The sequence below is a fragment of the Anolis carolinensis genome, chromosome 2, assembly GCF_035594765.1.
Source record: "Anolis carolinensis isolate JA03-04 chromosome 2, rAnoCar3.1.pri, whole genome shotgun sequence".
Lineage (NCBI taxonomy): Eukaryota > Metazoa > Chordata > Lepidosauria > Squamata > Dactyloidae > Anolis > Anolis carolinensis.
In genome coordinates this window covers 252,910,255-252,926,924 of record NC_085842.1, presented here as the reverse complement: position 1 = coordinate 252,926,924, position 16,670 = coordinate 252,910,255, and the positions used below count along the sequence as shown (strand labels likewise).

Sequence of the window (16,670 nt, the reverse complement as noted above, 5' to 3'; positions counted from 1 at the left end):
CTCTATGATTCATTTTTTCTAGAGACCACTGGAAATCTTCATCCAAATTGCACCCAAGAATTAGTTTTTCTTTCACCAGCTTCTATTTTTCTTATGATTTGTTTTTAGAAGTCAAAGCAGGCAGATTTATCCCATTTTAACAAGCTGGTTTATTTGCTTTCCCCCTTTCTTACCTTTTTCCTATTGGTACATGCTCAGTCACGGGTACTAGAGGGAACCGCGTGCCTGTTGTAGACAAGCATACAACATAGCTATAGTGGTTTGGCTCCAGTATAGCCCTACTCCTTTCCAGGTCAAATTTTGCATTCTTTACTATAGAAATGCTCCTGTAACCCAACTCCTGTTTTTTCAACCCTCCTTCAATATCTTGCTAATGCCACTATGTGAAAAAACACATACTTTGATAGTGGAACAGGGAAATGGAAGGAGATTTTTTTTTCTCTGTCTCACAGTGATTTTCAGAAACAGTTGCTACTGGTAGTGTTGTGGGATCATTGGCGTCCATTATAGTAGTAATTCAGTATATCTGACCCCTCTTCCTTTCACAGCCTCATTGTTCATAGCAGAGTTTAGCTGAAAGTGAAAACAACTGTGCTTTTACAACTGGGTACTGGAAGAGAGGGGAACTAAAACTTTTGGTTCACTTGCTGTATACATAATGCAATATGTTTAAACATGAACTTCAGTCTGTGCCACTTAACTGTTTAAAACGTAGGGTAGGATGTAGGAACAGGGGGAAATGCCAGGCTTAGGCTCATTGAAATAAAGTCACATCTCACTGTGTGCTGATTTTGCCAGATTCCTTGTGGGCTGCCTTTGATCAAGATTCCATTAATGCTGTGTATTACTGAAGAGATTTTCTGTCTTCTGTTAAGAGCCCTCTGAACATGTAAACAGTTAACATAACATTCAAAGTTGAAAACTTTGAGTGTTTGAGTGCTTGAGACTAAGCTTAAATTCCTCTAATAGAATCTAAACAATGGAACTGACACACTGAAATACGAGACAGAAATTGAAAAAGGAGCCACGTGATGTCAATCTGTTGCTAAGTAAAAATGTGATTTATTCCCTAAATTACGAGATTCAGGTTTGAAAATGAATCTGATCTTATAGAACCTGCAAACTAAAAATTTACAGGGCCATGAAGATTATTTCTTTGCCTAATTTAAAATCAAATAAGACATAATAAACCACTACTGCTATAGGTTATAGAAAGATAAATTATACTAGATAAATGGAAGAGGAGAGAAAAAATGTGACCACCATGAAGAAGAATGGAAGGACACTTTTTTTCTTTTTTCTTTCTTTTTTCCTAGTCCTCTACTTTCCCACTTTCCTATACGTAGAATGTTCCCCCACTTTTATGTAAAAGAGATAATATTTGACCCTTAATAAAATTTATTATAAAAAAAGAAAGAATATTATTTCTTTGCCCTATCTGTATCCTCTTTCCCTCCTATTCAAATCCTCAAAATTGTATTTAAAGCTCAGAACACTCTGAGGTAGTTTAGTTTGAAAGTTCAAACTCGGCGAGTTGAAAGTCACCTAACCAGCCCAGGTAACTACAGGATACGAGATTCCACCTAAGCATTAGGAAATAGACATGTGTGCGAAATTTGTTTTTATGGTTTCTTCCATGTCTTTCGTGTCTTCCATTTATTCGGAAGCACGAAATAGGAAGCCCCTCCTCACACGAAACTCAGCTCGACACGAAAGTCTGTTTTCATGTGGAGCTAAAATTTCATGTGCACTCACTTCTTCTCTTTCTCCTCCACCCTCCCTCCCTCCCTCACTCCCACAATGCCTCGCATTCACTCATGGGAATCGCGGCCAAGCAGCCCACATCCGGACCTCTGTATCAGGGCGGAAGGAACAACCTCCCCTCCTTCGTTTCCAGGCATGTGTGTGAGGGTGTGTAACTGTGCCGGCACTTGGCTGCAGGCAGGCACTGAGAGGCGCGCATGTGCTCTTGAGGCATTCCTGCGCTTCGCCACACACACTCTCTCTTTCCAGGGAGAGAGTGTGTGTGGCGTGGGGCGTGCAGGCGGACCTGGAAAGCTTGCGTGCACTTCTCAGTGCCTGCCTGCAGCTGAGCGCCTGTATAGTCACACACCTCACCACACACACATGCCACACTGCCCACCACACTCTCCAAGTTGAAAGGAGGGAGGGGCGGTGGTTCCTTCCTGCTTGCTTGCTGAGGTCTGGATGTGGGGCTGCCCGGCCATGACTGCCGTGAGTGAATGTGAGGCATTGCGGGCCCAAGGGAGAGAGGAGGAGGAAGAGAAGAAGCACCTTAGGAAGGGGAGCCAGTGGGTGGAAAGCTCCCCTCCCCATAATGGGCCGATTTTCGGGCCCCAAAACAAAACAACAAGAAACAACATTCCTGTAATGGAAAACCTTAATATAATGGGGATTTTTGTCTATATTATTTAATGTTGGTTATATGGCAAAGGTAGGCAGGAGTTAGCTACTTCTGATTGATTATTGTGTCACCATTGTAACGTGGCTACTGCTGTAGAAATGTATCCATTCTGAGAGGCTAGTAAGAAAAGGGCAGAGCAAGCTGGAATGGAAAAGGAGGGAACATTTTAAAAGTTAGCTCATTCTCTAGTCTGATGAGCTAGAAGGAAGATGATATGTGTTTAAGTGTGTAGCTTTCAATGTTGTATTGAAGTATAAAAGGACTGGTTTAAGTCCAGGTTCTCAGTCGGTAAAGCTGAGGTAAAAAGAGAATCTTTTGAGACAAAGTTTCAGCTGATTTATTGATGTTAAAGAGTGAAAGACAATATCTATTATATGAAAGTGGAACTGAAGGAAAGAACTTTGTAACAAGATACACTTTATGTGCCAGAGAAGTCACAAACAAACATTTCTTTTGCAGTCGTGTGTCAAGTCACAGGAAAAAAGTTAGAAACCTGAGAATCGGATAGCATATACAGTGTTCCCTCACTTATCGCGGGGGTTATGTTCCAGGACCACCCTCAATAAGTGAAAATCTGCAAAGTAGGGACACTATATTTATTCTATGTGTGGAGGAGAGCAAACCACATACCACTTACTACAATGCAGTTTGTACTTTAACAGTACACCGGCAGAGAAGAAGAATGGAAGCTAACCCTTTTTATTTCCAACCCTTCCCTACCCTCCCCCCTCCCTTTATTTCTCCTTCCCCCCCCCCCTTCCAAAACCCTTTGCACACCGCAAAAACCCATGAAACAGCGAAAATACTGTGATAAATGTGTACATTCATATTAATTAAAAACCCGCGAAATAGCGAGGGAGCGAAAAGTGAACCACGAAGTAGTGAGGGAACACTGTATATCGGAGTGGCCTTTCTGAGGAAAATTGGAAGCTGCGTATTGGCCACAGGTTTGGGCTATGTGTATGTTGAGGAGACATATACTGACAATTTGTAATTAAAATCCTGTAAGACACGGAGACAAGGAGAGTGTCTTCTAGTTTGAACTGTAATTCACATAGTCTATGTGGATTCATGCATCACTCTCCCCTCAGCGCCTCATTGCCTCACATGTGCGCATGCACACGCTTGTGTGTTTATTGTTAGCAGTGGCTGGGATCTTGAAATAAAGGTCGCTCCCTTAGTGGGATTTTTTTTTTTTTGTTACACCTCCCAATTTCGGGAGGCTTTCCAAAAAAATGATCGGGCCCCACAACGAAAGCTGGAAACGAAACGGGACAAGATTTTACCCGAATGCACGCCACTATTAAGAAAAACCTCCTGACAGTGAGAGCCGTTTGGCAGTGGAATATGCTGCCTCAGAGCATGGTGGAGCCTCCTTCCCTGGAGGTTTTTAAGCAGAGACTGGATGGCCATCTGTCAGGAGTGCTTTGTTGTCTGTTTCTGCATAGCAAAGGGTTGGACTAGATGGCCCTAGTGGACTCTTCCAACTCTGTAGTAATTCTATGACTCCCTCTCCCTTGTATCATTATATGAAAATGAATACATCGAACAAGATTGCTGTTTTGAACAAATACTCTATGAGATCACCACTGTCCCTTCTTCCCCACTGTCATTTTACCTGTATCCAGCCTATTCTCTTTAAAATCATAGGAATTTGCAGACCACAGTCTGCAACAAGTTGTATGTTGGTGTCCATAAATATGTAAGATACTGTCAGCCTTGAATACGCATGAACACTAGATGGCACACATTTAATATAGCAACTTAAAAGCAACTACGTATATGGCTGAAATTTGGGGAATGCAGCATGAAAATGAGGTGCCATTTAATCCTTTTGATATGATAGTGACATCTTAGGAAATATTAGAAGATATTAAGAGTAATTTTAGTCTCTTCTCATCTCTCCCTTTACATTCTATGGGAATGTTGCAAAAGGTATCCAGCATAGCTCCTAACTTATACATTATTCACCGTGAAGCTTGCTTTTCTACATGGTTTTTACCTTATGTTTTGAGTACATGCAATAGTATTTTTTAACGTGAAGGAAGTGGAGTGGGCAGATCAAAAGACAACTTGGCAAGGTGGCACTACCTGGAGGAATCCTCCACCTTGTGTGACTGTGGAGCTGAACAAACAACTCAGCATATGTATGCTTGCCCACAATGCCCTGCCTCATGTATGGAGGAGGAGTTGTTTAAAGCTACAGACAATGCGGTTGCTGTTGCCCGCTTTTGGTCCAAAACTATTTAGTTGCTTGTGATTTCTTTTCTTTTCTATTTTATTTCCATTATTTGAAATGTATTTGCTGTACCAATGCTTTTGACACGAAATAAATAAAAACATGAAGGCTAGCTGAAGCATTTCTCTTCTCTCAGCGCTCCAAGTTGGTGCATGTATCTGTAAAGTCTTTTTGGAAGTGCACTAACCCATCTTTTCAACCTAAAGCTAATATATTTTTTTAAAAAAACAATAATATTAGAACATTTATTTTCCAGTTATATCTTTACAAGAAAATATACTTAGCAACAAGCAAGATCAGGTTTCTTTGTGTATGGTAACAGTTAGCATCTTGGTGAAATGTTGACGTTGATCAGCAATTACTCCTCTTTGTGGTCTCTGTGACTCACATATATGGATCATTTTGTGTGTGTAAAGATGTTTGGAAGCCTCTAGTGCTGTGTTTTGGAGGGATTCTAGAGCCCTCTCCTGCACACATGTAAGCCATGCCTTCCTGCCAAAACCTTTTTGTTCACCTTTGTGGTAGGATCGCTTAAAAGACTTGTTATTATGGCATTCTGCCATTTCATCAGATTTGTCATCTCCCCTTGAAGGCTTATGGTCTTGAACTTTCCTCAAGAAGTGTTTAGATTAGAGCTTTCCAACCTTTTCATGTTGGTGCCACTCTTTTTAGACATGCATCATTTTGTGACATGGCAATTTAGTTTTACTAGCAAACTGGAGATTAAACCAACCCTTTATAAGATATATTGACACATACATAAATAATAATAACAAATGTATGGGGATATAATATTTATCATGAAAATCTTTCATTTGTATTTTAAAAAATATATAATTTATTGGTTATTTTACATGGAGTCAGAGGTTTCTTGATATGTTCGCATGACATACCTATAGATTGCAACCAACACACTAGTGTGTCACAACACAGGTTGGAAAGCTCTGCTTTAGATTGTGGGGCACACCTTTGGACAGTCAGATGTGTTGTCTTCTCTGCCTGGATGAGGATCATGCAGTTGATTATGCCCATTTTGATAGACCTTTACATGGCAAATAAAACATGACAGAGCTTCTGGTCTTAAAGATTCCCATCAGTGGGAAGGGGCCCTTGAGATTTTGGCCCTGGAAGCCTGGAAGAAGTTACTTCATATAGCTTTAGTGGCAATCAGCTCACACCCATCTTTGGTCATGGAGCACCAGTTGAAGCATTCAGAGAGACCCCCTCAGACCATCTTCAAGCCTATTTATGCTCTTTAATCATGTAGCAAAATTCAGTTATTGCCAAAGTGACACAGTTTGGATCTTCCAAGAGTGGCTGACAAGGAGGGGGTGTAAGATTGACGCATGGCCTGCAAAACATTCCATAGCAACTCTGTATTCTTCCTCAGAATAGCAAATTATCAGACATGTATGGGGGGGGGGGCAGGGAGGGTAGAATATCAACAGTTTCTGTGGGAACAGGTTGTCTCCCTAATGGAACAGCTGTTGGGTGATAATAAGAACTTGACTTTTCCACTCTGAAAACTGGAGGTTCAGCAGACTGTCGTGCAAAGTGCCAATGCCACTGTTCTTTGTAACCATGCCTAGCTATCATCCAAAAGTCTAGCCCACAATGCAAGGTCTATAACTGAAGTCCTTCCATATAATAAACATTGTGTAGTAATTCTTTGGGAGAAAAGTAGGATAACTTTCTCAATAGTGATGGTGATCTTATAAGGCTATCCCAGCAGCATTGTACCTGAGTAGAACAGAATAGATGTGTATATGGGACAAAGTACTTTGAGGCTGTTAGCGTGAACGTAAGTACAGCCAGCCCTCTACATTTGTTCGATTAGGGGCACAGGACCTCCATGAAAGTGAACAACTGTGAATGAAAAAAAAAAAAACCCTTTTTACCTGAGAGAATACATCTCAGGTAAATCTTTTTTCTTTCTCCAGAGAAAATCTGTGGACAACTTTAGTTGGAGATTGACCACAGAGTCATGCTGGAGGACCTAGAGATTCTTAGAGAAAACATTTTAATCAAATCCATGAATAATCACACCTGCAAAAAATCAGAACCACAAATGTAAAGGGCCAACTGGAGAAGCCTCCGTGCAATCAGGAAAACATAATGAAGAAAATCCCTGTCCAGTGCGAGAAGGGCACTGGATAGGTCATGTTTTGTCCTCAATGCCTTTTATGTGAGTTGGTCTAAATCAGTGAAAATTCTAATTTATGTAAGAATTTTTGTGCATTTATGCATGACATGAAATATTTTGCTTTTTTACTTGAACTAATTATTAATCATGTTTGCTTCATGTCACTGTCAGCCTGACACTTTCCTTTTAAATAGCTCAATTTTAGAAGAAAAGTGGCACCTGTTAGCATCTGAGCTAAGGCAGCACCAAGAATAACATAAAGTGGTTTTATTATCTATTTTGTATCTTTAAGAGTTTGATATTAGTTTCAGCTGAACTAAACCTTTTTGTTCCCGTGTTCTTTTCAACAGGACCGAGCTGCGTGTCATCCAGCTATCTTCAGAACAGCTGATGAAATTTTGAAGTACGGTTGCTTTCAATTCATGGACAAGGGTTTTATTTATATATTTTTCTGTCTTTTAAATGTGGGGATCTATCTTGTGGCATGATTGCTTTAATTATTATTAATTTCTTCATGTTAAGAATGGGATTCACAGAACCATATTCATTGTTAACCCCTACTGTTGACAAAACTTAATACAAAGTATTTAGTGTGTAATGGTGGGAAAAAACTGTCTGTCTTCAAGGAACATACACAGCATGCATATTTTATAACATTGAGGTATAATTGCCCAGCCTCTAAATGCCCCAAAATTTCCAAATCCGTTTTTGTTTACAATAAATATTTGCATTGAATAACAAAAGGTGCTAGATTCAGGCCCTTTAAGAGCCATCATGATCAGTTTAGTGTCTTTAGTGCCTTAATACCAGTGTCTCTTGTGAAAGTGACTCCCATGTTCTTTATCAGCTGGCTCTTTCAAATTCTTGAAAAAAATTACTGATGTTGAAATTAGGATTGAAATACATAGTCATTTAATGTTTCATATAAAACAGGGGTCCCAAACTAAGGCCTATGGGACAAATGCAGCCCTCCAAAGTCATTTTTCCGGCCCCTGCCCTAAACTTTAGATTTAGGGTCACCCTAACTCTAAAATGAATTGAAGGCACACAACAACAACAATCCCAGTTAACTTGACTATCTCAACCTATAAAAGCAGGCCCACACTTCCCATTGAAATACTGGTAAGTTTGTATTGGTTAAAAATTTTCTTCGTTTTAAATATTGTATTGTTCTTTTGTGGGTTGTTTTTTTTTGCACTACAAATAAGATACAGTATGTGCAGGGTGCATAGGAATTTGTTCATGTTTTTTTCAAACTGTATACCGACCCCCCCCCCCCCCCCAACAGTTTTAGGGATTGTAAGCCATCTGCTTAAAACATTTGAGGACCCCTGATTTAAAATATTACATGCCTATTTTAAATTAATGGTTTATTAAAATAGAACTTCACATTATAGTTACTGATCCTTTTGATCAGCAGCTCTGCTCCCATATGTAAAATGAACAAGGATAATAGTCTGTCAGCACCTTCAGAATATTTTTTTGTGCTAATCTTTCCTTCTTGCAGAAAAAATAGCCTACTTATTATAATATTATAACTATTGCAGAAACTAATGATGGTAGTTTCATTTTAGTTCTTTCAATGTTGTAAATTTTTGGGTTTTAATTTTTAATAAAATTACATATAATAAAAAATGCTAAACAACTGCAAATGCTGTTGTATCTCTGAAAGTTGTGAAGAGTAATGAAAATCCAGTGTGTTTTGCTAGGACATTGATAATTAGTGTATGTTGTAATATTAATAAATTTTAAGCAGTGCCCATCACTTACCACATGGTGGCTACAAACCTTTTTTTGCTTTCTTTCACAGACTCATTTCTCATGTCGGATTTATTTTTAAGACATTATTTTAAAAATATATATCCCGAATTTACACAGATAAAATACTGGTAGTGAACAGCTTGGTTGTATCTGTTTTAAATATTTAAAAAATCATAATCTTTATAATAGGGGGGCTGATTTACAGATTGAGGAAAGGGTGCTTTAAAATTCATTTTCTCCTGGAAAGCACTTTAATCTGTAGAATTTGAAAGTCATGGATAAATGACAGAAAGTTTATAGATAAAAATAATGACTCTAATTTTGAAATATCTTGAATATAGACAATATACTGTAATCTTCAGAATCTCCTAAATAGCATGTCCTTGACCATATTGACTGGGTAGCCCAACAAAGTAACTGATTGTGCCATAAATACATAGTACTAATGCTCTTGTTGTATATAGTACTACTATGGTAGCTAAACCAGAAAATGTTGAAATATTGGGAAAAATAGGATTAGGGGAAAATGAAGTCATATGGAGACCATGAATTGCCCAACAATTTGTGAAACATCTGTGGATCTACCCAAATACATTCTGCTCCTAGGGAATACAACAGAGAAGCCCGTCAAATTTCCCACTTTCTCCTCTCACCATTCTTTCCTCAAAGTTGAGTTAATTACATGTCACGTGTCTGTGTGAGAATTTGATTCCAAGAAACTTAAGTATGTTAATAACCAGGTATTGTGTTTACAGTTGTAGCTGGAGGGTTTGCCATTGCCAAAAATAATGTTGATGTAAGATTGAGATGGGATTTGTTATAACAACAAGGATAGTGTAGAAAGGTATTCTTATTCAGAAGAAAAGGAAAAGCAAAGTGAGTGTTTTCTCTATTTCCCAACTTGGCATAATAGCTGGATGAGTTAAGGCCTCAGCTCAAGGCATGAGGAAAATGCTCCAATTTGTGGGTGTTTTTCTCCCCATTCACTCAATTAATGGTTGTGTGATTGGCACGCTCATAATCTGACCTGTCATAATTAAACTTTTCATTGCTCAGGAATGCACTGCTGGAAACTGATGGAGCACCAGAAGTAATGACTGTAATGCAGGTGTTTACACAGTGCTTTGTTCAAGCTTACCATGAGAATAACAAGCAGGTTAGTAAAGTTCCATTTTTCTTTTCTTTTTTCAAATGAGGTGCTTCAGAAAGCCTATACATTTACTGCATCAAAAAGATATTCGGCTCTCTCTCTCTCATATATATATATGAGAGTGAGAGCTGAAAAATATCTTTCTGCTGCAATAAATGAATGCCAGCATAAACGTGAACATCTTAAAAGGTGTCAAGTGAAAGTATGTACAAAGCTAATGAAGCTTTTTTCAATCTAGAAAATGATCATTGTAATCTGTTTAGTCTATTCTATCCACTACCACATCAAATTTGTTTTAGTGTTAAAGAAGCAGTACAGTAGCTTCAGTTGTGCCTGTATAGGCATCGTTGTTGATATCAACTGCTGTCAAGTTGACTTGGATTTATGGTGATCCTGTGAATGGGAGATAACCAAGTCACCTTGTCAGCCATGCTCAGATCTTGCAGGCTCAGGGTTGTGACTTCTTTGATTGAATTTGTCCATCTGGAATGCATCTTTCCTCTATTTTCTACTGTCCCCTACCTTATCAAGTTTTTTTGTCTTTTCTAGTGAGTCATGTCTTCTCGTGATACAGCTAAAGTGCAACAGTCTCAGTTTGTTCATTTTGGCTTCTAGGGGGAGTTCAGGATTAATTTGCTCTAGGACCCATTTACTTGTCTTTTCAACAGTCCACAGTATCCATAGAAATCTTCTTCAGTACCACATTTCAAATGAGTGATATTTTTCTGACCAGCTTTCTTCACTGTTCAACTTTCACAATCATACATAGAAACTAAAAATATGAAGGCACAGATAATCCTAACTTTAGTATCCATGGTATATCTTTATACTTTAGCATTCTTACAAGTCATTCATCTGGAGAAAAATCACACATTTACATTTAGTGTTCCCTCACTTATCGCGGGGGTTACGTTTCAGAACCACCCGCAATAAGTGAAAATCCGTGAAGTAGGGACACTATTTTAATATTTATATATTATTTTAGTAGTTATACACTATTTTAAGCCTTTATCAACCAATTGTGTGTTGATAAATCGCCTCCCTCTCTTCCTGTTGCCACTTGGGCTCATTTTATCTCCCTTCAGCTTCTCCTTCCTCCCTTCTTTAGGCTGTAAATTGTATTTTTTTAATGATTTATAATATTCTTTTAGAGTTTACTGAAAAACCGCAAAACAGCTAATCTGCGAAAAGTGAACTGTGAATTGTATATTCATTCTGCTCCTCAGATCTTTAAAAATAATGGTCCCAGAGTTTGAATATCGCTTCCCTGCCATGAACTTGTACATGGAAAAACTACATTGGAATTCATTGACTATGCTTTTAGTTGTAAGGGTCCTCATGTCTTATAGCATCTGATTCTTCCTACTAGTTTTTACATATATACAATATACAATATGGCTCCCATGTATTCTAAGATCCCCATACCTGAAACTGTTGATAATAGGGAACCCTATGTTATGACTAGTGTGAGAAGCATGCCATAGAAATGCACTAGAAGGTCTAGAGAGGCCTACAAACACTTTCAAGGAGGAATGTGTTTTGGAGTGTGGGTAAGTGAAATCACAGATATTGAATCCATGGATAAAGGAATTGCATTATGTACACACACACTTATTAGAATCATATAATCATAAAGTTGGAAGAGACCACATGTGCCATCAAGCCCAACTCCCTGCCATAAAAGAAAACACAATCAGAACACTCTTGCTGATGACCATTCAGCCTCTGCTTAAAAACCTCCAGAGAAAGAGACTCCACCACAGACTGAGGCAGCATATTCCACTGCCAAACAGCTCTTGTGTGTCATCAAGTCTTTTCTTACTTTTGGTGCCACTAAAGTGACCCTATCACAGAGTTTTCTAGGTCTGAGAGTACGTAACTCACTCAAGGTAGGTTTCCATGGCCAAGCGAGGAATCAGACCCTTAGTTCGTAGTTCTATACACTTTAAACTACTATATCATCATGGCTCTTTCTCTCTTTCAACACACACACACACACCTGGTCTATGTCTGGTGTACTGCTTCTTGTCAGAACTGGAAGATGTTCCCTTTTTGCTGGCTATACGGTGGGAATTTTGGGAAATGAAAACCGAAATTGTAGCATTTCAGATGTTTTCAATAGTGGGAGCACACTGAAGCTTTCACAATTTTTTTTCCAGGTAGCTCAGTGAGTAGGGTAGGGGACTACTGGTTAGTGAAACGATAGCTCTTACTTTTGGAATCGGTGTTATAATTGACTCTAATTAGCATTGTGATTAAATCTCTTATTTAATTTCAAGGACATGATTTAGGGTATGAAATTGGAACAGTCTAAGTTAATATGTACAGATGCCATGCCTGTTAATTTCCATATTGCTCTGTTTACATGCCAGCAACACATTTTGCAGCCTGAGGGTGGCGGGGGTGATTGGGTAGAGGACTTAAGCTGAGATCGCACACCCTTCATATAGCTTTGAGCCAACTATGTTGTAGAAGTTATTTACACGCTCTGTTGTTAAGCTGTTTTTAAAATATTAACGAAGTCTCCAGTATTTTATTTGTATATGCTTTTGTCTCCACTGTTATGAACAAAGAACTTGGGTGTTGGTTTGGAATGCGGGCTGGCTGGAATGCCTGCCGTCATTTCATTGTGTATATACCTTTTGAGCGCCACCAACTCTGTGTTGTTAATGGAGACTGCAGAATACTCAGGTGTTCTGCAAACCAGGAATAGTCTGTCTGGACTTTTATTCAGGCACCACATAGCAAAGTTCCCAGCCGCATTTTGTGGAGGGAGGGGGGGAGCCCAGTTTGTACAACAGGAATAGAAATACTTATGTGGTCACTCTGTGTAATAGAATGACTTCATAGACTTAGGCTTTGAGTGTGTTATATTTATTTAATCAAGGGTTCTGAATTGGCTCTCTCTGAAAGCTTCTGAGCATCATGTATGTTTAGTGCACATACTTCAAAGCTCCATGAAAGATAGAGAGGCTGGCAGGGCAGCAGGATGGCAGAAGCAATCACTATCCTCCATTTGCTTCCAATAAAAAAACTTTTCTTTTGCATTCCCATGGCATCCCTCCTGGAACTGAAGATCCAAAGGCGAGGGTGATAAACTTTCTGTGCCCTGAAGCCAATGGACTCTATAGTTTATTTCCTGGCTTTCTAGGAAAGGGCAGTAACAGCAGGCAAAATCCATTCCTTGTTCCATTTTTGCCTTATAATTTAGATACTTTAAAAATGTGTGGTTTGTGTGACAGTATGTGTTTGCAGAGAGGAAAAGAGGAAAAATATTATCTCACAAGGTATCATTTTTGCTCTGTGGTATTTAAAAGTCTTGGCTTAAATACCCTAAAATCACCGAATCCTGTCTGATCTTGGAAGTTAATCATGGCCAGCCTCGGTTAGTCCTTGAATGAGAGACAACCAATTAATATTAAGTGCTGTAGGAAGGGACCAGGAGTTGACATAAGTTGATAGGCAACTTGAAGGCACATATACACATTTCAAACCCTCCAATGACCCTGATTTTGCTGCAATCTTTTGGCAGGATCCAGCTGGTTCCTGGATTACCCGTCCCATTTAAAAGTGTGTTTAATTGCCTTTTTCTGTGAACTGCCTATGAGCTCTTCCACACAGCCCTATATCCCAGAATATCAAGGCAGAAAATCCCACAATATCTGCTTTGAACTGGGTTTTCTGAGTCCACAGTCAGATCATTTGGGACTGCCTTGATATTCTGGGATATAAGGTTCTGTGGAAGAGCTCTATGAAAGCCTGGATTATAAAGTCTGGGATGTTTTTCTTTCCCTCTCTCCCTTTTTCCTCCCAACCAGGAACCCTCCCTTTATGGAACTTTACTTCACTTGGCCAAAGAAATATGAGAGAAGCTTAGATCTGAGGTGCAAGCTTCTGGAATCAAAATTCCTTGAAGAGTAAGAGAGCCTAAAGCTAGTCAAATACATGCTACAGCTTTGTCCTATGTAGTGGAATTCAGTAATTGAGATAGTTCAGCTTCTTTCTGGGATACTTTTGCTATGGCAATGTGTTTTTGATTTTTTGTGATTTGCCCTGGCAAAATAAGTTACACAATGCAAAAGAAGTATATCTTTTTTCACCCTCTTCTCAAAGCATGCCTAAACTCTGTAAGACTCCTCCTTTTCAAGTGCCCCAGAATCCAAACATTTCTTCCGGTCCCAGAGAAATTGCTGAATTGTGCAAAACAAAGCCCTCAAGTTGACTGAGTGTCTCTAGATATTGAATTGGTATGTAAATTGGGTGTCCCTATGCAGACAAATACCTTTCATGTTTTCTGTGTTTTTAATTTGAGCTTTTTTTTGCTCATCCATCTCTTTTCCAAATCTCAATTTTTCTGTATTTTTCGATTCTTTGTGAATTTAGGATTTTCCTGCTCAGAGGTGTAGCTATAGAGGGTGTGTATGACAGCATCCCCCCCCCCCCCCGCCCAATAAGAGTTTTCTTTTCAGTGCAATATTCCTTTAGTCCCTAAATGTCCAGTGTTGCAGTAAATTAAAAGGTTACTTGAGTGTTTAGAAGTCCTCTAAGAAACCAATTGACTAAGAAATAGCACTAGCCAACACACATTTTGGTGCCTCAAATGTTTCTGGGTATATTTGATCTGTTGATTCAAAAAATGGCACCAGTTTTCCCCTATCAATTCTAGTTTTTGAGATACAGAAAATATGCCATATATCACTCTTCTCTCTGCTTGTCCATAAAAAACACTGTATCTAAGAAATTAGAGGTGATGCAGTCTATCCAATGCAGTTTTCTGAATCAGGCAAGGCCCTCATCTCTCACATCACTACAGCCATCCCTATTTTACCTGTTTCCCTTCCCTGCTTTAACTCCAGTTCTTCCTTCTTCCATGTACCTGAGCATTTTCCACCTGTTATTTTTTACCTTTTTTGATCTGTGCATCTGGGCTTTCCCCAGACTATTATCCCACTGTTTCTTTGCTATATGACATTCATATTCTAAACCAAGACAGAAGGATAAAATGAGGATGGCTTGGGGCATATGAGGCAGTGACTTTTACAAAAGCTATGTTATGTACCTTAAAATCAGCTTTAACTTAAGGCAAGCATATCCTAGGGTTTCTTGGAAGGTTTTAATCAAAGGAGATATGCCGTTGCCTTCCTCTGAGGCTGAGAGTGAGAGTGACCCTGTGGATTTCCATGGATGAGCAAGGACTAGGACACAGCTCTCAGGGTCCGACTCCAACTCTCAGATCACTCTGCCACTCTCTTATGTTTTAAGGCAACATTTTTTTTTCATATTGACAAAGTATTGTTAGAAATACTATTATTAGTGGGACAAAGTAGCTGAGAGAGGTCTTTCTGCTGAAGTGTTTATTTTACCTTGCCTTTCTTCTAATGTACAGACTTATAAGCTGGCCAGCTTTGGGTACTATGTATTGGATCTCAGGGTGGTCATCATTAGGTGGTTCATCTCAGGCTGCAAAAGATATTGAAAAGTCCCTGTTTTCCTTGTTTCCGGAATCTCAATTTCTCCCATACCTTTCACAATAAAACACTAATCCCATCAGCATAAAGAAAAAGCTTCAATGGGTGGTAAATGTGCATTACTTTCTTGAATTTACCACAGAGTTATAAAATGGGAATTTCTCATGTTAACTGCCTGACTTTTTCACACACAGGAAGTGAAAGCCAGAGATACTGGAGGATCTGGCCTGATATAAGACTTTAGTCACCAGACCTTTTTCATTTCATTTTCCTCAGACTAGCAATCCCTGATTGGAAATCTGTAATGACAGGGTTGAATGTTTTATGACTGTTTGGAATGCTTTGTTTTCCATTTACAACAGAGTTCTTTGGATTCAGGTCTGGGTTCTGATTTACCTTTTCATACAATGAACACAGCCTCTTGGTTTCCCAAACTTCTATCATCTATGTTTGCTAATAGTCTGTGAACATTTGGCTTAGCCTTGGATACAAATTAAATGTATTCCGCAACAGTCTTCATTCTGTAGTGAGACTATATTTTACAAACAAACCAACATTTCAGAACAGGATCCCTCTGGTTGCCTGAAAACTGATAGGTCATTGACAGAAATGGAGAATCAGCAATCATCAGGCTGTTGAACTACATGCTGCCTCTGAGGAAAATGCCAGTGCAGATGGGTTTTGTTAGGAATTTATAATCCTCAGATCATGTAAGGAGGCCAGAGCAATATTTGGCAGACTTCTCACATGAAATTAATCATGTCTGAAATGGTATTGGGCTGAGTTGTGCTGGAAATACTTTATTTGAAAAACTAGAAAAACTATGCCAGTAAAAGCTGTGTGGTCTTTTCTCCCCATAAAGAACGAAGTATGACAGTATTCTTCTCACTATTCTTTAGTTTGGTTAAATATTGAATTTACAAAGACCTGTGTTGGAAATGTTACTTTTTAGACCACAACTCCCAGAATCACCCAGCATTTTTGGCTGGCTGTTGGCTGTGCCAGCCAGAAAATTTGAGGAGTTGTAATAAAAAATATTTTTATACCGATTTCATGGGAGGGGTGTATGCCCTGATTCTCCTAGTATTATAACAGGAAGCAACATATTTTTCTCCTCTTTATGACAGCCCTATATCATATCTTGTTAAGATGGTCACATGAAAAAGGGGACAGGGCTCCTGCACCTTTTAATACTTGGGAATTTCAGCAGTTGAAGCTTGCATTGTAAGTTGCAGCTCTTGAATTTCAGTCCTTTGCACAGCTATTAAACCAGATGGCAGCCCATTTCTCTTTCACGTGGCCATCCTATGTTTGATTGTGTGCCTGGCCTATAAATGCTACAGAATGAGATTGTGCCATTGTGCATCGCTATTCCTTTTGAAGTTGGACCTTATATGCCATTTTGTTATTTGCCATCCACCAAACATACAAGAGCTTCTGCAGAATGGTTTTCCCCATTCTCAATAATATCTTTCATTATCTTT

General features: G+C 39.0%; 1 protein-coding gene across 4 annotated transcripts in view; it reads left to right on the top strand.

Annotated features, from left to right (window-relative positions):
* Nucleotides 1–16,670, top strand: part of fancc (FA complementation group C) — an 83,713-nt gene that overhangs the window by 54,440 nt on the left and 12,603 nt on the right. For all 4 annotated transcript variants that reach the window (XM_003216508.4, XM_008103220.3, XM_062972079.1 and 1 more), the window contains 2 exons: nucleotides 7,158–7,210; nucleotides 9,625–9,724. In XM_003216508.4, coding sequence (XP_003216556.1) covers nucleotides 7,158–7,210; nucleotides 9,625–9,724 — 153 coding nt within the window. The remainder of the gene's footprint in view (nucleotides 1–7,157; nucleotides 7,211–9,624; nucleotides 9,725–16,670) is intronic.